This window comes from Rhinatrema bivittatum, chromosome 5, assembly GCF_901001135.1.
Source record: "Rhinatrema bivittatum chromosome 5, aRhiBiv1.1, whole genome shotgun sequence".
NCBI lineage: Eukaryota > Metazoa > Chordata > Amphibia > Gymnophiona > Rhinatrematidae > Rhinatrema > Rhinatrema bivittatum.
In genome coordinates this window covers 337,696,110-337,722,382 of record NC_042619.1, presented here as the reverse complement: position 1 = coordinate 337,722,382, position 26,273 = coordinate 337,696,110, and the positions used below count along the sequence as shown (strand labels likewise).

General features: G+C 45.9%; 1 protein-coding gene across 5 annotated transcripts in view; it reads left to right on the top strand.

Moving 5' to 3' along the window:
• Nucleotides 1-23,741, top strand: part of TMEM127 (transmembrane protein 127) — a 44,212-nt gene extending 20,471 nt beyond the window's left edge. For all 5 annotated transcript variants that reach the window (XM_029604464.1, XM_029604463.1, XM_029604462.1 and 2 more), the window contains 2 exons: nt 8,988-9,152; nt 21,069-23,741. In XM_029604464.1, coding sequence (XP_029460324.1) covers nt 8,988-9,152; nt 21,069-21,376 — 473 coding nt within the window. In that variant the 3' untranslated portion in view covers nt 21,377-23,741. The remainder of the gene's footprint in view (nt 1-8,987; nt 9,153-21,068) is intronic.
• The last annotated feature ends 2,532 nt before the right edge of the window (nt 23,742-26,273 follow it).

Below are 26,273 nucleotides of genomic sequence, written 5' to 3'. Positions count from 1 at the left end.
ATCCTATGCTACTGATGCTAGTAATAGCAGTGGCTATTTTCTAAGACAACTTGATTAATAGCAGGTAATGGACTTCTCCAAGAACGTATCCAAACCTTTTTTAAACCCAGCTACACTAAGGGGCAGATTTTAAAAGCCCTGCACGCACTGGGCCTATTTTCAAAAGGCCCGGCACCACGCATAAAGCCCCGGGACGCGTATAAGTCCCGTGGGTTTTCTGAATGGGTGGGCGGGGAGAGGTGGACGGCTGGGGCAGGGCGGTTCGGGGGGCGTAGTGGGAGGCATGGCTGCTGTGCCAGGGGATCTCGCCCCGGCAGTCTGCTGGTAGGCGTAATTTGTGAGATAAAAGTAATGTTTGGGGGGGGGGGTTTCGGCTGGGGGAAAGGGAGGGGAAGGTGTAGGGGGAGGGAACGGGGAAAGACAGCTGGACTCCCCAAGGGCTCGGCGCACGCAAGGTGCACTAGTGTGCACCCCTTGCATGCGCCGACCCCTGATTTTATAACATGCACGCGGCTGCATGCGCATGTTATAAGAACATAAGAAAATGCCATACTGGGTCAGACCAAGGGTCCATCAAGCCCAGCATCCTGTTTCCAACAGTGGCCAATCCAGGCCATAAGAACCTGGCAAGTACCCAAAAGCTAAGTCTATTCCATGTTACCATTGCTAATGGCAGTGGCTATTCTCTAAGTGAACTTAATAGCAGGTAATGGACTTCTCCTCCAAGAACTTATCCAATCCTTTTTTAAACACAGCTATACTAACTGCACTAACCATATCCTCTGGCAACAAATTCCAGAGTTTAATTGTGCGCTGAGTAAAAAAAAACTTTCTCCAATTAGTTTTAAATGTGCCCCATGCTAACTTCATGGAGTGCTCCCTAGTCTTTCTACTATCCGAAAGAGTAAATAACAGATTCACATCTACCCGTTCTAGACCTCTCATGATTTTTAAACATCTCTATCATATCCCCCCTCAGCCACCTCTTCTCCAAGCTGAAAAGTCCTAACCTCTTTAGTCTTTCCTCATAGGGGAGCTGTTCCATTCCCCTTATCATTTTGGTAGCCCTTCTCTGTACCTTCTCCATCGCAATTATATCTTTTTTGAGATGCGGCAACCAGAATTGTACACAGTATTCAAGGTGCGGTCTCACCATGGAGCGATACAGAGGCATTATGACATTCTCCGTTTTATTCATCATTCCCTTTCTAATAATTCCCAACATTCTGTTTGCTTTTTTGACTGCCGCAGCACACTGTACTGACGATTTCAATGTGTTATCCACTATGACACCTAGATCTCTTTCTTGGGTTGTAGCACCTAATATGGAACCCAACATTGTGTAATTATAGCATGGGTTATTTTTCCCTATATGCATCACCTTGCACTTATCCACATTAAATTTCATCTGCCATTTCGATGCCCAATTTTCCAGTCTCACAAGGTCTTCCTGCAATTTATCACAATCTGCTTATGATTTAACTACTCTGAACAATTGTGTCATCTGCAAATTTGATTATCTCACTAGTCGTATTTCTTTCCAGATCATTTATAAATATATTGAAAAGTAAGGGTACCAATACAGATCCCTGAGGCACTCCACTGTCCACTCCCTTCCATTGAGAAAAATGCCCATTTAATCCTACTCTCTGTTTCCTGTCTTTTAGCCAGTTTGCAATCCACGAAAGGACATCGCCACCTATCCCATGACTTTTTACTTTTCCTGGAAGCCTCTCATGAGGAACTTTGTCAAAAGCCTTCTGAAAATCCAAGTATACTATATCTACCGGTTCACCTTTATCCACATGTTTATTAACTCCTTCAAAAAAGTGAAGCAGATTTGTGAGGCAAGACTTGCCCTGGGTAAAGCCATGCTGACTTTGTTCCATTAAACCATGTCTTTCTATATGTTCTGTGATTTTGATGTTTAGAACACTTTCCACTATTTTTCCTGGCACTGAAGTTAGGCTAACCGGTCTGTAGTTTCCCGGATCGCCCCTGGAGCCCTTTTTAAATATTGGGGTTACATTTGCTATCCTCCAGTCTTCAGGTACAATGGATGATTTTAATGATAAGTTACAAATTTTTACTAATAGGTCTGAAATTTCATTTTTTAGTTCCTTCAGAACTCTGGGGTGTATACCATCCGGTCGAGGTGATTTACTACTTTTCAGTTTGTCAATCAGGCCTACCACATCTTCTAGGTTCACCGTGATTTGATTCAGTCCATCTGAATCATTACCCATGAAAACCTTCTCCATTACGGGTACCTCCCCAACATCCTCTTCAGTAAACACCGAAGCAAAGAAATCATTTAATCTTTCCGCGATGGCCTTATCTTCTCTAAGTGCCCCTTTAACCTCTCGATCATCTAACGGTCCAACTGACTCCCTCACAGGCTTTCTGCTTCGGATATATTTTAAAAAGTTTTTACTGTGAGTTTTTGCCTCTACAGCCAAATTCTTTTCAAATTCTCTCTTAGCCTGTCTTATCAGTGTCTTACATTTAGCTTGCCAATGTTTATGCTTTATCCTATTTTCTTCTGTTGGATCCTTCTTCCAATTTTTGAATGAAGATCTTTTGGCTAAAATAGCTTCTTTCACCTCCCCTTTTAACCATGCCGGTAATCATTTTGCCTTCTTTCCACCTTTCTTAATGTGTGGAATACATCTGGACTGTGCTTCTAGAATGGTATTTTTTAACAATGACCACGCCTCTTGGAAATTTTTTACTTTTGTAGCTGCTCCTTTCAGTTTTTTTGTAACAATTTTTCTCATTTTATCAAAGTTTCCCTTTTGAAAGTTTAGCACTAGAGCCTTGGATTTGCACACTGCTCCTTTTCCAGTCATTAAATCAAATTTGATCATATTATGATCACTATTGCCAAGCTGCCCCACCACCGTTACCTCTCTCACCCAAGTCCTGTGCTCCACTGAGAATTAGATCTAAAATTGCTCCCTCTCTCGTCGGTTCCTGAACCAATTGCTCCATAAAGCTATCATTTATTCCATCCAGGAATGTTATCTCTCTAGCGTGACCCAATGATACATTTACCCAGTCTATATTGGGGTAATTGAAGTCTCCCATTATTACTGCACTACCAATTTGGTTAGCTTCCCTAATTTCTCTTAGCATTTCACTGTCTGTCTCACCATCTTGACCAGGTGGACGGTAGTATACCCCTATCACTATAGTCTTCCCCAACACACAAGGGATTTCTACCCATAAAGATTCAATTTTGTATTTAGTCTCACGGAGGATGTTTAACCTGTTGGACTCTATGCCATCCCGGACATAAAGCGCCACACCTCCTCCCGAGTGCTCCTCTCTGTCATAGCGATATAATTTGTATCCCGGTATAGCATTGTCCCATTGGTTATCCTCTTTCCACCATGTCTCTGAGATGCCAATTAAGTCTATGTCATTTACTGCTATACATTCTAATTCTCCCATCTTACTTCTTAGACTTCTGGCATTAGCATACAAACATTTCAAAGTTTGTTTTTTGTTTGTATTTTCATTCTGCTTTTTAATTGATAGGGATAAGTTGGAATTTTTTAGCTCAGGTGAGTTTTTAGTTACAGGCACTTGGACTACTTTTCTAATTATTGGAACCTCACTGTCGGGATGCCCTAATTCTAATGCATCATTAGTATCCTTTAAAGATACCTCTCTCCGAACCATGCGCTGCTGAGCGACTGTCGGCTTTCTCCTTTGTTCTAGTTTAAAAGCTGCTCTATCTCCTTTTTAAAGGTTAGTGCCAGCAGTCTGGTTCCACCCTGGTTAAGGTGGAGCCCATCCCTTCGGAAGAGACTCCCCCTTCCCCAGAAGGTTCCCCAGTTCCTAACAAAACTGAATCCCTCTTCCTTGGACCATCGTCTCATCCACGCATTGAGACTCCGGAGCTCTGCCTGCCTCTGGTGACCTGCGCGTGGAACAGGGAGCATTTCAGAGAATGCTACCCTGGAGGTTCTGGATTTAAGCTTTCTACCTAAGAGCCTAAATTTGGCTTCCAGAATCTCCCTCCCACATTTTCCTATGTCGTTGGTGCCCACATGTACCACGACAGCCGGCTCCTCCCCAGCACTGTCTAAAATCCTATCTAGGTGACGCGTGAGGTCCGCCACCTTTGCACCAGGTAGGTATGTTACCAGGCGATCCTCACGCCCACCAGCCACCCAGCTATCTACATTCCTAATAATCGAATCACCAACTATGACGGCCGACCTAACCCTTCCCTCCTGGGCAGTAGGCCTTGGGGAGATATCCTCAGTGCGAAAGGATAATGCATCACCTGGAGAGCAGGTCCTTGCTACAGGATCCTTTCCTGCTACACCTGGTTGGTGCTCTCCCATCATGAGACCTTCTTCCTCCAAGGCAGCACCAGGGCTGCCAGTCTGAAGTTGGGACTTGACTACTATGTCCCTGAAGGTCTCATCTATATACCTCTCTATCTGCCTCAGCTCCTCCAGGTCTGCCACTCTAGCCTCCAGAGATCGGACTTGTTCTCTGAGAGCCAGGAGCTCTTTGCATCGCATGCACATGTACAACTTCTCACCGTACATGTGACACTCGATGCAAAAGACTGGGAAGCCCCCCTCTTGCTGCTGGACTGCTGCCTTCATCTCAATTTTGATCAGTTCCTAGTTAAATTTTAGGTTGCTATGGGAGTAGGAATGTGTCTAACTTCCTTTAAATGTATTAGTGAATTCACTATGTGTCTGGTAGTGGCCTACCGGGGTCTGATCGAATTCTCAATAAAGTTTTTGTTGATGTTTTCGTTTTTTGAAAGTGGCACCTGCCTATAAATTAAGGGATGAGCTAGGGGTGGGTGGGTTGGGAAATACAAACAGTCTAATTTCAGTTAGTCAGCCTGAGTGACTCACTGCTCCCTTGATTAACAAATGTTGGTCCCTATTCAACCCAATCACACTACCTCAACACCTTTCCAAAGTGAGTAACTGAGCTGAACTATTCAACTTTGTAACTTTGGTATACACTGCTCCTAGCTTATTTCTAGCTTCTGGCTACTTTTTGGGTTGGTTTGTTTTTTTTTCAATACAAGCAGTCAGTTAGTATTAAATACAAACACTCATCTCTTTAAAAGTCTGGAGAACACTCAGTTCTGCAGACTTTTAAAAATAAACACACTACCTACTGCTACCTTATTGACTGACTATTTAAAAATGCAAACAGTCTAACTTGTTTAATTCACTGCCTTTCTGACTATTAAAGGCACAAACACACTAAATAATATTCCCAAATAGTTAACTTTGCCCCAATACTTTTAAAAAAGACAATGTCCGGAGGCAGAAAGGAGACTCTATTACCTGCAGCAGAGGGACCCCGGGGGTAAGCACTGCTTGCTCCTACGATAAAGATCTACCCCCGCTGATTGAACTGACTGCTTTGGTTTTACTGAGGCAGAAAAGAGACGTTATTACCTGCAGCAGAGGGACCTGGGGGTAAGCGCTGCTTACTCCTACGGTAAAGATCTATCCCAGCTGATTGAACTGACTGCTTTGGTTTCACTGAGGCAGAAAAGAGACGTTATTACCTGCAGCAGAGGGACCCGGGGGTAAGCGCTGCTTGCTCCTACGGTAAAGATCTACCCCAGCTGATTGAACTGACTGCTTTGGTTTCACTGAGGCAGAAAAGAGACGTTATTACCTGCAGCAGAGGGATCCGGGGGTAAGCGCTGCTTGCTCCTATGGTAAAGATCTACCCCAGCTGATTCCATGACTGAGGGGCGTGGCCTGAGCCCGGAAACGGACTATAAATTCAAGCCATAAGCGGCGCGCTGCTAAAGCCGCGCGTGTTTAAGGGGCGCGCGGCTAAGCACAAAGGGCTTAGCCGGGATTTGCCTGGAAATTGTTCGATTAAAGATTTACCTCAGGTAGGATTGTTAAATTTATTTATTATTTATTTAATAGCTTTTATATACCGACGAACGTTGGGAACATCTCGTCGGTTTACAGAGAACAGAACTGAGCAACAGGCTTTACAATTATCATATAATTATATAAGGAACATTAAAAAACATACAATTAACAGTGTAGAATATACAATAAATAATTAACTAAGTGGTATGCATGATAGAGGTTATCCATCTAATCGGGGGGGGGGGGCAAAGAAATTCTGGTAAATAGGAAGGATATCAACATTTGTAGGCGGCATATAAACACGTGTTTGGGAATAACAAGTTCTTATGTACATTATGTATGTTTTGTGTCTCCTTTCAAAAAGCCTCCAACAAGTGATTCTCTTTTTATTATATGCATTGTTCCATTCTGCTCAGTTTAAGTCCTGGTTAAGTTATTTTCCTTTCAGTATTTTGATATAAATATGCCACACACCAAACGGAAGGCCAAGTTAAGGCCTCCAGTTGGAGTGACTATGGCAGATTCCGGACAGAGAACTGTAACAGAATGGATAGACTCTAACTTAAATACCCCTATAGGACAGACCGTTGGAGGAGAAGCATTAGAACGGAATGCCCCCTCCCAGGCCCTAGAAACATCTTTAAGTCCAGGGGCACCAGATACGCCACCTCCCCCTGGAGGAGCGGAAGGTTTCACTTCAGTAAATCCAGGGGATCTGCAGATGGAGTCCCAAAGATCTAGTGAGCGGGTGAATGAGTCCGTGCATTCTGCTAAGGAGACAGATGTATCTGTGCAATTAGGACATCTGAGTGTGTTAGAAAAATCGGTGCCGACCCCAAAAGAAACAAGTACCCCCAAGACTTTTGTATCATCGGTAGAAAAACAGGATAGTATTGAAGTGTTAATAAAAACGGATTCTCAAATTAAAAAACCAGTAAATATAACGTTAGAAAGTTTGTGGAACTATTTAGTGAAATTAGATGACTTAATTAATAAATTAACTGGTGCAGTTTTGAAAACAACTAATTCGTCGGTACAAAATACCCTCGAATTAGAGAAACAAAATAAAGAAATTAGCACACTGACTACACGTGTTTCTCAGATTGAAAAAGTTCAGAGCTATCAGGTTACAGCAGAAGGAAATATAAATAAGAGATTAGAAATTCTTGAAAACTCTATAAGATCCCTAAATTTAAGGGTAAATAACTTTCCAATTTTAAATAAAATAGACTCGGTCGAATTATTTAGGGAATATATGTTGCAGATATTAAAAATACCAGAGAAATGTTTACCAGTTATAATGAAGGCTTTTTATTTGGGGATCATGAAGAAAGTGTTAAGAGAAGAACAACTTGTAGAGAGTGCTAAAGAAAAGGAAAAATTAGAAATAGAGGTAGTTCAAAATAGTTCTATAAACTTATCTGATTTACTGCAAAAGTCTCAACAAAACTTGGTTGTTAAAGAACGAGGAACATTACTAATTCAGTTTGCCTTTGCAACTGATAAGGAAAACGTTTTGAAATCCTTTTTTCGAAATCAATTAAGTACTTTCTATGGGGAAAGAGTATGGATCTTTCCAGATCTAGTTAAAACGACTCAGATTAAAATAAAGAAAAAATTTGCTTCTTTCTTAGTTAAAGTTGATGAATATTTTGGTAATTTCTATTTGAATCTCCCCCCAATTATGGAATATGTACCAGCAGTAATAATGTTATTGTGTTAATTTCTATATTGGTTACAGTGTTGTGGAACATATTTTCCTGTTTTCATGATGTAAGTCATTTGTGAAAAATTAATAAAGATTAAATATTAAAAAAAAAAAACCGACTCAGTTACGCAGAAAGAAATTCCTATCTTATAGGAAAGAAGTAATAGATAAAGGTGGATATTTTATTTTAAAATATCCATGCAAGTGCACTGTTAAGTTAGATGGGAATAGTTATACATTCACAGAGCCAGTAGGTCTTAGGGATCTCCCAGCAGGAAAATGATCGGCCTATATGATTAGAAGAGTATTGACAATGCATTTTCCCTTGACTAATGTTTTCTTTATAATCCGTTCATATGTCTTGAGACTCACTTGAATTTCCTTAAGTATAATAATGACTGAACTGTAATGTTTAATGTTGGGTTGAAAAAATTTTTCCTGTTTCTTATTAAGGACTCAGTCATTATGAGATTTCTTAAATGTTTTGTTTATTGTAAACATTTTGAAAAAGTAATAAAGAATTAAAAAAAAAGACAATGTCCCAAGCAAAAACTTACTGATTCCTTTCAGCCACCAGCTGAAAATCTGCCCCTAACTGCACTAATCACATCCCCTGGCAACAAATTCCAGAGTTTAATTGTGCATTGAGTGAAAAAGAACTTTCTCTGATTTAGTTTTAAATGTGCTACATGCTAACTTCATGGAGTGCCCCCTTGTCCTATTTATCCGAAAGAGTGAATAACTGATTCATATTTACCAGTTCTAGACCTCATGATTTTAAACACCTCTATCATATCCCTCCTCTTTCCCATTTCCAGGTAATTTTTATAAATATGTTAAAAAGAACTGGTCCCAGAACAGATCCCTGGGGCACTCCACTTTTCACCTTTCTCAATTGAGAAAATTTACCATTTAGCCCTACTCTGTTTTCTGTCTTTTAACCAGTTTGCAATCCACAATAGGACACTGTTCCCTCACCCATGACTCTTAAATTTCTTAAGAAGTCTCTCATGAGGGACTCTGACAAATGCTTTCTGAAAATCCAGATTCACTGGCTCACCTTTATTTATGCCCTCAGAAAAAGCAGATTGATGAGGCAAGACTTCCCTGGCATAATCCATTTTGGCTTTGTCCCATTAAACAATGCAACTATATGGCCAGCAATTTTGTTCTTTGATAGATTCTATCATTTTTGCCTGTCACAGATGTTTGACCCAGTGATGTGAGTCAGTCTTAGGGAATTTCTTTTTCTGTGCGATATGTGAATGGATTGCAGAGGAGATTCTTTAATGAGATTTGTGTAGATCTCTGAGGGCAGAATGTGAGTAGATTCAGAGAGGAAATCTTTCGGTGGCGTGTGACTGACTAGGACTGGAATCTTTCTTTACTTCTTCTAGAGTACTGTATGAACCCTCAAACTGTACTGCTGCTCCGTGTTATTGCTGCATTCTGCTTTCTTGGCATCATCTGCAGCCTCTCGGCCTTCTTGTTGGATGTTTTTGGACCCAAACACCCTGCGCTGAAGATTACACGCCGCTATGCATTTGCTCACATCTTGACAGGTATGCCATCACAGGTTACACTCTGGTCGGTTTTACTGACTGTATTTTATTATTTATTTTATTTTATTTAACACTTTTAATATACCGACATTCGTGGAGCACATCAGGCCGGTTTACAAAAAACTTGGAAAGGCAGAAAATACAAAGAACACGGTAGGGGGAAAGGGGGAGCAGGGGGGAGAGTGGGGGGGGGGGGGCGAGAGCAGCTGGAAAGGATAGTGCAGCAGTGCGAAATACGATAGGAACTATAATTAACTGGCGGTATTGGGTATTTTTCAAACCTACTCACACAGATGCAAAATCAGCAAATAGTTTTACCCACGGGCCAAGCACCATTTCTGAAAGGGAAAGTATGCATAGTACTTTCCTTTTGAAAATTGCCTCAGGAAAAAGTATTTGCACAAATTTGCACCTGCTTTTTCTATGGGCACTTTTTCCATGAAAAACTATGCAAAACAATACATATTGCTGCTGCCTCCGAACCCAACTACTTTAGCCCAGGGAAAAATATACGGCATGCTTTTACCTGGGGAAAGAGTGGTCAATTTTTAGATAGCCAACCTTGGTAAATGGGTTTAAAAATTGTGCACATTCCAGATAGCAGTTTATCCAGCTAAAACTGCTAACTTTGGAGATATATTCAGTAGTGCAGCCGCACTATTGAATATAGCCAGCCCTCTTAAAATTGGCTGGCTTACAATAGCTGGCTAACTTTGGTCTGCCCAAAGAACTATCTTAGACATAGCCAGCTTAAGTCATCCAGCTAACCTTGGATACCGGAGTTAGCCATCTGACTCATCTCCTCCCTGTTATGCCTGTAACTTATCCAGCTAAATTCTAGCTTCACTTTAGCTGGCTAGAATTTAGCTGGTTATGTGTCCAAATATTCATTTAGCCAGCTAACTAGTTTTTAATATGGACCTCTGTATGTACCAAGTTTCTAAAACTTCCAAAATCGTGCTTTACATAAGGCTATACAGCTGTGAGAATAGTCTTTTCATTAGGCCTTCCCACAGCCAGTCATTTTTCAGGATATCCTTCTTAATTATGCATAAGCTAAATTTGCATATACTGAATCTGCAATGTGTGCAGATTTGTTACAAATCTTTTTATTAAACTTTTTTCCATACATAGAAACATAGAAATGACGGCAGAAAAGACCAAACGGCCCATCCAGTCTCCCCAGCAAGTTTTGCACTTTTTTTTTCTCATACTTATCTGTTACTCTTGGCTCTTAGTAACCTTTTGGTTCTATTTCCCTTCCACCCCCACCATTAATGTAGAGAGCAGTGTTGGAACTGCATCTAAGTGAAATATCTAGCTTAATTAGTTAGGGGTAGTAACCGCCGCAATAAGCAAGCTATACCCATGCTTATATTTGTTTACCCAGACTAAATAATTCAGTCCTTGTTGGTTGTTGTCTGTATATAGATCCACTTTTCTTCATTCCCCACACAATAATACAGAATATAAGAAAAGCAAGCGGGTACATCAGTGTACTCTTACCAATGCCCACATATTAAAAACAGGTGTATGTTACCCACTACCAGAAGCATCCCTTAACTTCTAGTTATGGCATTATAGTAGTTAAGAATAAGACTCCTGGCCTGTTGTGGCAGAGATTGCAAATAAAGATCCCACACCTGCAAGAAAGTTTTCCTTCGCTTCATTAGATCTAGCTTTTCTATATATTTTTCATTGGTGCACATAAGATTCAAATGATTCCGTAGCTGAGTCAAATTTGGGGTTCTTCTCCTAGCCAACATTATAAAATAACTGCATATTGCTGAGTGCATATTGCATACAATTGAGCCGTTTTCTTGGCCGCCTATTGCTGAGCACATATTATTATTATTGTGCGCCTATTGTATTAAGCGCCTATTGCTGCCGCCTATTATTATTATTGTGCGCCTGTTGTATTAAGCGCCTATTGCTGCCACCTATTATTATTATTATTGTGCGCCTATTGTATTCAGCGCCTATTGCTGCCGCATATTATTATTATTGTGCGCCTGTTGTATTAAGCGCCTATTGCTGCAGCTTATTTTTTTTTTTTGTGCCTGTTGTATTAAGCGCCTATTGCTGCAGCTTATTATTATTATTTTTTGCGCCTGTTGTATTAAGCGCCTATTGCTGCCGCTTATTATTATTATTATTATTATTTCGCGCCTGTTGTATTAAGCGCCTATTGCTGCCGCATATTATTATTGCGCGCCTGTTGTATTAAGCATTCAGTGCATATTTTTCAATGGATCAGAACGCAGCAGCGTCTTCAGCGGCGGCGCCGCCTGCCTCAGGCATTAAAGCCCTTGGCCTCTGCTCGGCATGCCAGCTTAGAGCCACGCGCAGTGAAGAGCCAGACTCCCTATGTGCCCAATGTGAGGAGGCCGTGGGTCCCTCGGGCCAGGACCGGTCTCAGCCACGATTTGTTGACAGTTCCCCAGGAGCTACCCCGGATTTAGCAGTCTCGACCAATCAGGAGTCCCGGGGGATCTTGTACCCCGGAGATTAGAGGCTGCTTCGATTTCCTGGGTGGATCTCTTTAAGGGGATTCATGCTTTTGTACAGATGCAAACGGCTTCCCATCCAGGCCCTCCGGTTCCTGTTGTTCCTGCAGTGGCTGCGACTGCGGCGGCTGCTGCGGCTGCTGCTGCGGTAGCGGCTCCTGTGGATCCTGTTCCTGGACCCTCACGCCCTTATCGTGAGACGGACCTCCCACCGCTGGACAGTCCGGATCAATCAGACCAGGAGGTCTCGCCGGACGAGTCCGAACTCCCGGACAAGGGGGACCTTCCCCCAGGGATTGAGCCATATAGAACCATGAGGCGGTTCTTCCCTAAGGAGGATCTCTCTGACCTGGTGTCTCGGTGTCTGGCGGAATTGGATATTACAGGTCCCAGCGCTTCGGTACCCTCTGCGCAGAACCCCCTGTTGGAAGGTCTTCGGCCTACAGCCCGCCATTTTCCATTCTTACAAGCGGCACAACAACTGATAGATTTAGAATGGGCGGCACCAGCGGCTTCCTTCAAAGGGGGCCGGGCTCTGACGGGCATGTACCCATTGGCACCGGCTATCCAGGACCTGCTGGCGTGCCCTCAGGTGGACGCCTTGATTAGCGCTGTGGTCAAGCGCACTACCATTCCAGTTGAAGGGGGGACAGCCCTCAGGGAGCCTCATGACCGGCGACTGGACGCCATTCTGAAACAGACCTTTGAGGTGGCAGCTCTATCTTTGCGGATCGCAACCTGCTGCACAGTGGTGACGCATGCGTGTTTGTCACAGGTTAGGAACAACGCTCCAGCAGCAGACATGGAGTCAGCTCTTTCGTTCCTCACAGATGTTGCATCTGACCTGGTCCGGACAACAGCCAAAGGGATTTCATCCTCCGTAGCAGGAGGCAGCTCTGGATCCGGAGATGGTCAGCTGATGCGCCTTCCAAGACACGCCTCACCAGATTGCCTTTTAAGGGCTCTTTCCTATTTGGCAGCGACCTGGATAAACTGGCCAGTACATGGGGTGCCTCCCCAGTGCCTAGAATGCCGGAAGATCGGTTCAGAAGGGGCCAGCGCGCCTTTCCAAGGCCCTCCAGGGGCAGGAGTTCGCAGCGCTTTGTTCCTTACCGGGGTCGCTACCAGGCCACCACGTCCTCAGGCCAGGAATCAGTCCTTTCGGACCAAGCAGCGCAAGAGGGGGGCTGGTCCGGGCTCGGGTCCCGGCCGCGCCTCACAATGAGAATTTGCCGATTCATCTGGGGGACGGAGCCATAGGGGGCAGGTTGACCCTCTTCTACCCCAGATGGGTCGAGATCACGTCGGACCAGTGGGTCCTCGCCATTATCCGGGAGGGATATTATCTGGACTTCCATCATCTCCCTCCGGACAAGTTTGTGGAATCTTCATGTCCCATACACAAGAAGGCAGCATTGGAAGCTACCTTGGCGAGGCTCCTGTCCTTGAAAGCCATCATCCCAGTACCTGCCTGGGAAGTGAATTCTGGACACTATTCCATTTATTTCATGGTACCCAAGAAAGGGGGCACCTTTCGGCCTGTCCTGGACCTCAAGTCAGTGAATCGATACTTACGGGTACCAAGGTTTCGCATGGAGACTCTGCGCTCCGTCAAGGCCGCAGTACAGCCTGGAGAATTCCTCACGGCATTAGACCTGTCAGAGGCATACCTGCATATCCCGATCCATCCGGATCATCAGCGCTACCTACGCTTCAAGGTTCTGGGACGCCACTTCCAGTTTCGGGCTCTGCCCTTCGGGCTGGCCACGTCACCACGGACATTCACCAAGGTGGTCGTAGTGGTAGCAGCGGCACTCCGGCGGGAAGGAATTCTGGTCCATCCCTACCTAGACGACTGGCTGATCAGGAGAGGAGAGCCTTCGGACAACCGACAGAGTGATCGCCCTTCTGGAAAGCTTGGGCTGGGTAATCAACCTCAGCAAGAGCTGCCTACAGCCTTCCCAGTCCCTGGAATACCTGGGAGTACAGTTCGACACCCGGGCAGACACAGTCAGTCTCCCTACCAAGAGAAAGTTGAAACTTCAGCAGCGTATCCAGTATTTGATGGGAGCCAGTCGGCCCATAGCCTGGGATTATCTGCAGGTTCTTGGTCTCATGGCATCCACCCTGGAAGTGGTGCCTTGGGCGAGGGCCCATATGAGACCTCTACAACACTCCCTGCTCTCCCGCTGGAGCCCCCGTCTACGGAACTATTCCACGCACCTTCCTCTGCCAGCCAGAGTGCGGACCCAGTTGCGGTGGTGGTTGCAGTCCAACCACATGAGCAGGGGGTCGAAGATGTCCTCACCCACGTGGACCTTGCTCACCACAGATGCCAGCCTGAGCGGCTGGGGAGCACACTGCGAAGAACTCACCGCACAAGGGCTGTGGAACAGAGAAGAGTCAGAGTGGAACATCAACCGTCTAGAGGCCCGGGCAGTCCGATTGGCATGCCTTCGATTTGCTCACAGACTGAAGAACAGAGCAGTCAGAGTGATGTCCGACAACGCCACCGCGGTGGCATACATCAACCGTCAGGGCGGAACCAGAAGCTGACAAATATCTCTGGAGATCGCCCCACTGATGACTTGGGCAGAGGTGAATCTTCAGGACATCTCCGCCGTCCACATTGCCGGGAAGGACAATACCACAGCAGACTTCCTCAGCAGAGAAAGCCTAAATCCGGGAGAGTGGCAGCTGTCACCCCCAGCCTTCCAGATGATTGTGGATCACTGGGGGATTCCGGACATGGATTTACTGGCAGACAAGTCCAATGCTCAAGTACCCAGATATTTCAGCAGCAAGCGCGACCCGTTCTCACACGGAATCGATGCCCTGGTCCGGCCGTGGCCTCCAGGGACTCTGCTATACGCCTTTCCTCCGTGGCCGCTGCTGGGCGCCATCATCCACAAGATTCAGAAACACCGGGGCCTAGTTCTTCTAGTGGCACCAGACTGGCCAAGAAGACCCTGGTACGCAGACATGAGAAGACTACTGGCAGGGAAGCCTCTTCCCCTGCCTCTTCTCCGGGACCTTCTACGTCAAGGTCCCATCCTCCACGAGGATCCAGCTCAATTCTCTCTTACGGTCTGGCCATTGAGAGGGCTAGACTGAAGAAAAGAGGTTACTCGGAGCCCGTAATTGATACACTCCTCCGATCTCGCAAGTTTTCCACATCCCTCACCTACGTTCGCATCTGGAGAGTATTTGAAGCATGGTGCGACACTCACGGCACCAATCCACATGCGACCACAATCCCTATTGTTTTGGATTTCCTGCAGGATGGACTTCAGAAGGGTCTCTCCCTCAGCTCCATCAAAGTTCAGGTGGCTGCGCTGTCTTGCTATGGTCCCTGGAGGGAGGGCAAGACCATCGCCAAGCACCCAGATGTTTCTAGTTTCCTGCAAGAAGTCAAGCATATTCGTCCGCCACTAAAGTGGCCTGTGCCCTTATGGAACCTCAATCTTGTTTTGGATTTCCTCGTGGGATCCACCTTCAGACCCCTTTGGGGACTGTCTCTCCGTTCTCTAACCTTGAAGATGGTGTTCCTATTGGCGGTCTGTTCGGCACGCCGTATCTCAGAGCTGCAAGCACTATCCTGCCGTGATCCCTTTCTCAGAATCACTCCTGAGGCTATCCATCTTCGTACGGTTCCCTCCTTTCTATCTAAAGTGGTTTCACAGTTTCATCTTAACCAAACCATATCCTTGCCTACCACGGCGGGTTTGAAGAAATCTGAAGAAGGGCGTTTATTACGCCATCTCGACATTGGCAGATTGCTGCCCAGATATCTGGAAGTGACACAAGAACTACGAAAGACGGACCATCTGTTTGTCCTGCACAGCGGGAGGAAGCAAGGTGAAGTGGCCTCGCGGCCCACCATCGCCCACTGGATTAAAGAGGTTATCAGAGCAGCTTACGTGGAGGCCGGGAAGTCTCCGCCTCTACAAGTCAAGGCTCATTCCACCAGAGCACAAGCGGCATCTTGGACTGAATCCAGGATGCTGTCGCCTGCAGAAATCTGTAAAGCGGCGACGTGGTCCTCCCTCCATACCTTCTCCAGATTCTACCGTCTGGATGTCCAGGCCAGGGAGGACTCAGCATTTGCGAGGGCGGTATTACATGGTCCTCAGGCAGCCTCCCGCCCAGGCTGGGAGTAAAGCTTTTGTACATCCCATTCGTTCTGAGTCCATCTGGCTACACGCCAGGAAATGTTGAGATTACTACCTGATAATCTCCTTTTCCTTAGTGTAGACAGATGGACTCAGCATCCCGCCCAGCTGCCTGTGTACATGGGTTTCACCGATGCAAGGTAAGCCATGTCATCTATTTCTATAAGAGCGTACACTCTACCAGGTGTCAACACCTTCGGTTGGGAATGCTGGCGGTCTCCAGCTACTATCAATCGGTCAGGGGAATCCTGTTTCACTTTTCACTGAGCGTCAGTACACACATCCATAACAGCTTTTGCAAGGAAGATTACTAAGTTGCTACGCTTCCTGTGGGGATATATATACCCCGTGCTGACGTCAGATCCGTCTCCAACTGCTAGCACGCGGATACTATCCCCATTCGTTCTGAGTCCATCTGTCTACACTAAGGAAAAGGAGATTATCAGGTAGTAATCTCAACATTATTACTGCACTACCAATTTGGTTAGCTTCCCTAATTTCTCTTAGCATTTCACTATCCGAATCACCATCTTGACCAGGTGGACGGTAGTATACCCCTATCACTATAGTCTTCCCCGACACACAAGGGATTTCTACCCATAAAGATTCAATTTTGTATTTAGTCTCATGCAGGATGTTTATCCTGTTGGACTCTATGCCATCCCGGACATAAAGCGTCTCGGCTTTGTGGTGTTGGGTCTCCGGGGACCTCCTTCGTCATTCTCCTTCCATTTTTTAGCCACGGATTTGCTTTTTAAGGAGTGGGACACTCCGGACTTGGTCCTGAAGGTGGCGAAGGCCATGGATAAGCTCTATCCCTTACCCGAGGAGGCCTTGGAACTATTGCGGGTCTCTAAGGTGGATGCAGTGGTGACTGCGGTCACAAAGAAGACCACTATTCCGGTCATGGGGGGAACAGCCCTGAAGGACCTGCAGGATCGTAAACTGGAAATTCAGCTTAAAAAGATATTCGAAGTCTCCGCCTTGGGGATTTGGGTAGCGATGTATAGTAATTTTTCGTTGTGAGCAGGTCTACGTTGGGTACAGCAATTCCTTGCCAACGAGTCTTTATCCCAGGAAGAAGCTCTACAGGCGGGGCGTCTGGAGGCTGCATTGCCTACAGTGCAGATGCCTTTTACGATTTGCTTCGCCCATCAGCCAGGACCATGGTGTCGGCGGTGTCCGCATGACGTCTCTTGTGGCTCCTTAACTGGGCTACGGACGTGTCTTCGAAGGCTCAACTAGGCTCCTTGCCGTTCAAAGGTAAGCTGCTTTTCGGCAAGGAACTGGAGGACTTAGTCCAGTCCTTAGGCGAGAATAAGGTGCATTGTCTGCCGGAGGATAAGCCGAAGTAGAGAGGAGCTTTTCCCTCCAGGTCTTGTTTTCGCGGAGGTCGGAGGACCCGGACTTCTCGAGGATCAGTTTCTTCCTTTCGTCACAACACCAGTAGGCAGCAGTCCTACACTCCACCCTTTCGGGGACAGCGTTTTGGTAGGCCTGGCTCCAGCCAGACCGCGCGGGGTGGAAAGACCTCGCAATGATGGGCAGCCCAGTGGTGGGCGGCAGACTGGCTCTGTTCTATGAGGAGTGTGCCAAAATAATGTCAGATCAGTGGGTCTTTTCTGTGATAAGATACGGTTGCGTGTTAGATTTTGCATGTATGCCCCATCAGCGATTCCTGGTCTCGCCCTGCGGCCAGACACCAAAGCACAGATTAATACAAGAAACGCTGCAGCAGCTGCTCGACCTCGGTGGCATCAGAGGAGCTTCGAAAGGGCCGGTATTCCATTTATTTTGTGGTGCCAAAAAAACAAGGAACCTTTTTGTCCCATTCTAGACCTCAAGCGGGTCAACAGATGCCTGCAGATTCCTTGATTCCTTGAACACTAAGATCCGTCATTGCATTGGTGAGACGGGGATAGTTTCTGGCATCTCTGGATCTCACCGAAGCCTATCTGCATCTGAGAAGATCATAAACGTTTTCTACAGTTTTCTGTCTTGGAACACCACTATCAGTTCCAGGCACTACCATTTGGACTAGCCACAGCACCCAGAACATTCACTAAGATTATGGTGATAGTGGTGGCGTAGCTCCACAAGGAGGGATATCTGATACATCCATACTTGGACGATTGGCTTATCCGAGCAAAGTCGGAATTGCGTTGTCAGGAAGCAGTCTATCGGGTGCTGCAGTTGCTACGGAGCCTTGGTTGGGTGGTCAACCTGGCCAAGAGTCAACTGGCTCCCTCCAAATCCTTGGAGTTTTTGGGGGCTTTGTTCGACACTCGTCAGGGCAACTAAGCTTCAAGGTCAGGTTCGGGCCTTGCTAGCCAAGTGTTCTCCAATAGTTTTGGATTATTTACAGGTGCTGGGTTCCATGACATCGACTCTGGAATTGGTTCATTGGTCTTTCGCTCATATGCAGCCTTTCCAATTAGCGTTACTCTCCCGCTGGAACCTGGTCTCAGAACAGTTTCATATTCCTTTGCCTCTGACGGAATGCGCTCGTTCCAGCCTAGGCTGATGGCTCAACCAGGACAACTTAAGGCAGGGGGTGCCTTTGGTGATTCTGGATTGGACGGTGGTCACGACAGATGCCAGCCTTTATGGCTGGGGGTGGTTTGTCAGCGGAAGTCTGTGCAGGGCAGGTGGTCCTCAGAGGAGGCTCTGTGGTCCATCAATCTCCTGGAGACCAGAATTGTGAGGTTGGCTCTGCAAGCGTTTCTTCCTATTCTCTGTGGCAAGTCGGTGCGGGTTCTATCCGACAATATGACCTCTGTGGCTTATATCAACCGTCGGGGAAGAACAAGGAGTCAACCGGTAGCATTGGAAGCTCGTTTGCTGCTCACTTGGGCAGAAGGGAACTTGTTCAGCTTCGCGGCCTCCCACATTGCCGGGGTCAAACGTTCACGTGGACTTCCTCAGTCGACATTGTCTGTCTAGATCCCGTGGAATGGGAGCTCATGGACGAAGCCTTTCATCGCATTTGTGCCCATTAGGGAACAACCTGTATGGATCTGATGGTGACATTCAGAAACACCAAGGCACCACGCTTCTTTGCCCCACCACAGGGAACCGTGCACGGAGGGCGTGAACGCCCTGGTTCTCCCCTGGCCGGTGGACATCCTGCTTTGTGTTTCCTCCTTGGCTGCTCATCGGTCGAACTCTTCGCAGAATAGAATTGCATCTGGCGGAGGTGATTCCAGTAGCACCCGAGTGGCTGCGGCGCCCATGGTTTGCGGATCTGATCAATCTGGCCATCGACGGTCCTCTGAGGTTTCAGGAGTTACCGGACCTACTCCATCAGGGTCTGGTTTATTTCGACCAGGTCGAACGCTTTTGTCTAGCAGCATGACTTTTAAGAGGAAGCGTTTGAAATCCCAGGGGTATTCAGATGCTGTGGTAACTACATTGTTGCAGTCCTGTAAAGTCTCCACTTCCTTATCTTATGTCCGGGTCTGGAAGGTTTTTGATGTATGGTGTCTCGCCAGGGGTGTTGTATCTACCCAGGTGGGAGTCTCGGACATCTTGAGCTTTCTTCAAGATGGTTTGTCGAAGGGCTTGTCCTGGAGTTCCTTACGGGTGCAGGTAGCGGCAATCTGTTCTTTGTGCGGTAACACAAAAGGGGTGGGCCTAGCAGCTCACCCTGATGTCTCTCTCGATTTTTGCGGGGAGTGAAGCACTTGAGACCTCCGGTGCGAGAACCGTGTCCATTTTGGAATTTGGTTCTTAAAGCCTTGTATGCAGCGCCCTTTTGAACCTTTGCGTAGCGCGACCTTAAAAGATCTCACATTGAAGGTGGTATTTTTGGTGGCGATTGCCTCGGCGCGCCGACTGTCGGAGATTCAAGTGTTGTTGTGTAGGGAACCCTTTTTGAGGATTTGTGATTCGGGTGTTTCCCTGCATACAGTTCCATCCTTTCTTCCCAAGGTGGTGTCTTCTTTCCATTTGAATCAGTCTGTGGAGCTTCCGACTTTCTCTGATCGAGAAAGGTTGGACCCAGTTTATAAGGATTTGAGGAAGTTGAATGTTCGAGCTTTGCTGCGGTACCTGGAGCTTACCAATGAGTTCAAGGTGTCAGACCATCTCTTTGTACTCTGGAGTGGACCACGTCGGGGTAATATGGCTTCTAAGACCACGATAGCTCGTTCATTAAAGGAGGCCATCAATTCTGCTTATTTGTTGAGCGGTTGGCCATTACCTGTGGGTCTCCGGGCTCACTCTACTCGATCTCAAGCCGCTTCATGGGCGGAAAGTTTCAGTTGTCCCCAGAGGAGATTTGTAGAGCGGCTACGTGGAAGTCGCTCCACACTTTTACCAGACATTACCGTTTGGATGTTCAGGCATCAGGGACAAGGGCATTTGGAGCAGGGTTACTGCCTGCGGGCCTCTCCAGATCCCATCCCAAATAAGTAAGGCTCTGGTACATCCCAGGAGTCTGGACTGATCCGGGTACGTACAGGGAAAGGAATATTAATTTCTTACCTGATAATTTTCATTCCTGTAGTACCACGGATCAATCCAGAGTCCTGCCCTATTTTGGGTCTTAACAGATTTTGGAGAGTCCACGCTATTGTTTTTCTGAGTTCCTTTTCTTGCAGACCAGTTGAGTTTTACTGAATGCCTTGGGTGCTGATCCCATTTGGGGGTTTCATGAGCCGGTTTCAAGTTGTTAGGTTACTGTATATAGTTAGTTTGGGTTTTTTGGAATCCATTCTGCTTTGACATTAAATAATACTGCCAAGACTGTAGGTGGCACCATCCTAGATAAGGCGGAGTTTTGTTGCTAAACTTCTGTCTCCATCTGCTAGAGGGGGGGCAAAACCCAGGAGTCTGGACTGATCCGAGGTACTACAGGAACAACAATTATCAGGTAAGAAATTAATTTTCCTTTATATGAGTCATTTGACCCTTGATTTCCTGTCTCATACCTTGACATGCAGCATTTTTCAATTTAAAATGCAACATTAAGGTCCACGTAACCTTGTGGACCTTTAATGTTGTGGTTTAAACTGTGGCCTTGGATGATGTGGGTTCATTAGAGTCTGCTTTTGTAATGTGAGGCCTTAGTTGTAATGAACATGTAAAGGGGTTGATGTAAAATCACAAATATTAAAACTCAACTATAAGCCTTAAAAATGTTTAATCTTCTTACTCTTTTCTTTTCTCCCCCTTGCACTCACTTCCTGTCTTCTCCTTTATCTCCCCTTCCCTTTCACTTTCTCTCTCCCCTCTAGTCTTGCAGTGTGCCACTGTGATTGGATTCTGTTACTGGGCTTCTGAGCTGATACTGAACCAGCAGCAGCAGCACAAGCAACATCGTGGATCCCAGGTCTATGTCACCTTTGCTGTGAGCTTCTACCTGGTAGCAGGAGCAGGTGGTGCCTCTATCCTTGCAACCGCTGCTAACCTGCTGCGCCACTACCCCACAGAGGAGGAGGAGCAGGCACTGGAGCTGTTGTCTGAGATGGAGGAGAGTGAACCGTATTCAGCTGAGTACGAAGTGATAAATCAGTACCAGCCACCTCCTGCATACACTCCATAACTCCAGCAGGTACTGCACCAGGGGGAGGGCTGAGGTTTATGCTTCTTCCTCACTCCCAGAAAGGACTTTTTGATTCTTCAGTGCTCCAGTTCCCAGGCATCCTGCTCACTGCATTAGAGACTTCTCGGCTGATGACTGGATGGATAGAAAGACATGACTTTCTTTGTACTATGCCCTCCAGATGCCTGGGCTGGGAGTTTTATTATGAGCGTTTTGTGATTTTATTTTATTTTATTTTTTTTGTGCAGCAGTTCTGTTTCGTTTTTTTTTGTTGTTGTTTTTGTTTCGGTCACTAAAAATCATGAGCTGTGCCCTAGTATCTTTGTAGCCCCTCCCCTTCTTTCCACTGCTCTTCTATAGTCTCATAGCTTCCTAATCTATGTGCATCCTTATTTCTGTCCATGACCACCACATTCACTTTTTTCAGTGCAGCCCCATAATACCATAGCCATGCTAGCGTCCTTCCTACTAGTGTTTGTAGGCGGAGGTGTCGCTATCCTCTTGTGCTGTAGCACTGGTGGCCCACATCTGCCATCTGAAGGAATGGGAAGACATGAATACAGCCAATGAGTTCCAGTCCTGGAAATAAGAGACAAACACTCACTCCTAAATCTTCCTTTTAGGAAGGCTGAAGCCATGTCTTCTAGTGTTTACACTGAAGGCTTGTGTCTATCGTGGTGAACCATGTTGTGATAGTTTATTTGCATCTAATCCTACTTGGTGGTGTATTATATTTCCATATTCTTATACATTATTTTTGTTCTGAATAATTAACTGTTATTTGTAGTAACTTTGGTCTATTATTTCTTCTGTATTGGAGCCCCAAAAGAGCATTGAAAGTTGGTTGAGACTGGGGGGTATGGGAGGGCTTGTGAGCTCCATCCTGACATTGATGAAGGGAAGGAAGATGTATCATGGACTCTGGTAAGGGAATGCCACCAGTATGCTGTACTGGCTGATAACCTTAAGTAGGTGAAGAGTTCTTTCTTTGGATGTGTCCCCCTGAATACACGGCTGGTGCTGTAGTTTTATCTCCTGTGTGCCACAAGTCTAGGTAGCCATTTTGTCACCAAGCACTGATCCATTTTTTCTTTTTTTTTGAGAGAAACAAAAGTGTAATACACATGGCTGCCAGTTAAAAAGAAATTATGCTGTTTGGTTTTTGTTTTTTTGTTTTTTTAAAGCCCAGTGTCATTAATTCCTCTCCCTTTCTCATGTGAGAGAGCTCACTTTGGGAACTTACCAGAAGTTTCTTGGTTGTCAGATTGTGTAGAGCTCCCTTCTAAAACTCAAGTGTCTAAAACTTTGCAGGTGGAGACCACTTCAAGTTCTAAGGAAATTGTAACCCTGCTGCAGATTTACATTATTTCAACATTAGAATCCAGCAATGTTCAGAGCTTTCATGTAAATGTCACCGTATGGTTAAAATAACTTTCCTGATGTGTCTTTTGTTTCTTTTGCACTTTATTTTTCCTGGTTGTGTGACCATGTTGGGTCTTTGTTTTGTGTCTCATTTGCAAGTTTTCTGAGCCCCACGGGTGGTTTCAGACTTGGAAACTTAGCCTAAACCTTGCACAGCAGATTCAGGACTCATTGAACAGAGGGAGAAGGAGAAAACGGAAGAAGCTGTGATGGGGGACAGCCAGTGACTCCCATGGGAGAGAGATGCAAAGAAGAGAGGACTTGTGCCTCATTGAAAGAATAAGGCCAGGACAAGTGGCCCTTGTAATGTGTTGGGAAAGATATATGATATGACTTGTGATTTCTTCTGCCAGCGAGGAGGGACCACTAGCTTCCCTTGCAGGGAGAGGTAAATAGTGACATTTGCTAGGAGAGTAGTAAAGGCTGACACTCCACCAATTCTCCCCCCCCCCCCCCCCCAACCTGCTTACAAGTGCACAATGAAGTTCTTTGATGCACTCACAACAGTATGGTGTTGGATAGTTTTCCTTTTGTGGGAAGAGAGGATAGTCTGTCTGTAAAATGTTAAGTACTGTAAAAAGATAATGCCCTAAATTTGTTGGGGGATTTGACGTGGATTTTAGACTGGCACTGGGCTCTTCCTTCTCCGCCAGTGATATGGGCATGGATCTCTCATGGATTCTATCTCTTTGGGTTTTGCAGCCAGCACAATTCTTAGGGCAGTTCCTCATCCAAGGCACACCCATTCATATGCCAATCAGAGTTTTCATTGGCTGCCTGGAGCACTTCCCTGGTTGTCAGCAGTGGGTTATAGTAGGACAGCGAGAGTTTTTCCAAGCGCTGCTGGTGACAGGCTTCTAGGGATAAGGAAATTTGTCTGTTGGATATGTGTTCTGGACATTTTTCTAGCGATAATAAAGACAAGACTGTAAATAGCTCTATACCCTGAGGTCTGCTTTTATATTGGATGTATTGCTGGTTATTGGACATCACTTGACATTGTTTTAACTTGCAGGTACCTTATTTCCAAAAATGTGTAAATGTTTCCACATTTACACATTTTTGTAAATTAAAAAATCACTATTTTAATTTAAAAATTTCTTTAAATTTAAAATGCAAGATTTTGAGCTAGCCTGATGGCTCAGTGTGAGTGCATGCTGGCATTATGGGAGATCTGGGTTTGATTCCTGCCATTGGCTTCTGCTCCTTAGGGTGAGTGGGGTGCTATGGAGATTGCCTTCACATTTGGCAGGGGATGGAGAGAGGATCTCATTTCTGACACAGTGCTAACATAGTAAATGATGTTCCTGTACATACCCAGATCTGTCCAGACCAATGGGATATGTACTCCCACCAGCAGATGGAGGCAGAGAACAAAACTTTGAGGGACTGCTATATACCAAGTGTGCCACATGCAGCAACTCAGTATTTCTCTGTCTCCAGCAGATGGTGGTGTATACCTGCAGCTCTGAGCTGAGTTTGGATTTCTTGCTCCTCGGGGTGCCAGGTTCAGTTTTCTGGACTATCCCTCGAGTAGAGCCGGGTGAATGGGGGGTTGGATACCCCCGGCAGGGCTAGCCCATGTGTTCCAGGACTCCTGATAGCCAGGGGACTGGCTCCCTCCCCGTGACCGCGGGTTCAGAGAAGTATCCCCATTGGGGAAAGTTAATTTTTCACGTAGATAAGCAGCTGAATTAGCCATGCTGTATGGGTACGTCTTCCATGCCACTAGGTGGCGGAGCTCTCTAAGTCTAGTAAAGTCTTTTAGCTAGGTGCTCCCCTCCCTCCTGTATCCTGACAGGATTATCTCAGGCTCCTCAGTCTGATTTTTCCGCGCATGGTGTGCATGGAGTTCTCTCTTCTCTTCACAAAAAAATAAAAATAGATAAAACGAAAAAGGAGAAGAAATTCTTACTACAATTGATTAGATCGACAGATTAACAAAAAAAAAAAATCTCCTGACACCTGCCCTCAAGAGATCCTTTTATACATCTCTGGGCACCCCTTTCCCCCACCGGCCGATTCGATGCTTTATCTTTACCTCCTCAGTGGGACTCCCTTGTATCTTTCCGGACCGATACCGCGTGGAGGTGGGGGGTCACCACTGATACAGTGGACTGATTCGCCGGCGCTAAGGACTGCATCGCAGGCATTAAAAAATAGACAATTGCACTTTTGTGAAAATCCCCTGTCTTCGGGGACCTCCCCCCATCGGGCCACAGAAGCCCCTTGTAGTGCTTACCTCCTCGGTAGCCTCCCGGTTCAGCTGGCCTGGCACCGAGTTGAGCTCCCGCGCACTGTTGGACAAGTAGCAGCTGCAACGCGCCAGCCCATCGACACGCACAGGGCTCCTGGCGCAGCCGGTGCACCAATATATGCGCAGACGTGTCCACGTATGCGTCGGAGCACATCAGGAACACGTGCGTTCACCAAAATGCTGTTGTGTCCTATGGCACACAAATGCATCCTTGACCCCCAACAGCCCGTCGCATCCGCAGGCACATCGATGACTCTGTCGGCACGCTGATGCGCACACAGACTCAAAAAAAAAAAATTCTTTGAGCCCCAAAAGCGACAGCCGCGGAGGCCTCCAAAAAAAAAAATGCCTGACTGCGAAAGCCCAGAATGGGCATGACTGTAAAAAAAAAAAAAAACCAAAAAAAAAACAAAACAAACCTGGTACCACCCCTTAACGTGTACCATGAGCAACAAATCTCGTGCCAGAAAACTGGCTTACTACGACTCGATGCGTCCTGGGTCACTTTCTACCACAGTCCTGTACAAAATCAGCCGACACACTGCCCGTTGGTGACTCAACTCATGAACGCATCCGAAGCTTGCAACAGTGTTCACAGGCCACAACACCTAGTTTGTCAGCCTTCATAGACTGGTCCTAGAATTGACTTCAGATATGGAATGGAAAGTTCTCTTTTCCATATTATTTATTTATTTATTTTATTTAGATTTATATTCCACTTTTCACAGAGCTTCAAAGTGGATTACATTCAGGTACTGTAAGTATTTCCCTATCCCCAGCGGGCTTACAATCTAAGTTTGTACCTGAGGTAATAGAGGGTAAAGTGACTTGCCAAAGGTCAGAAAGAGCAATTAATTAATCCATTAAACCATGGTAGTTAGTCGGAATTGCAAACGGCTCATAAGTACAGAATCCGTTCTGTCATACCACCAACTAGGGCCAATAAAACTTTGGATGACTTCGCAATACTTCATTTCATATCTGATGCTCAATGCCCGCATTCAAACCACCAGTTTTATATCCCTTTGATAGTCTACAAGATTCGGCTAATGCCTGTTTACCTCCTCAATACCTTATCGTTGAGGGAGGGTCGGGGTACTATTGGTGATCCATTTACGAAGGATTAAGGTCTCTTCTAAAACTTCAGCAAATGCCTAGGCATCCAGATGCCTTGCAGATGCCTGTAGGCTACCGCCATCTGAGACTATGTTCATGTCA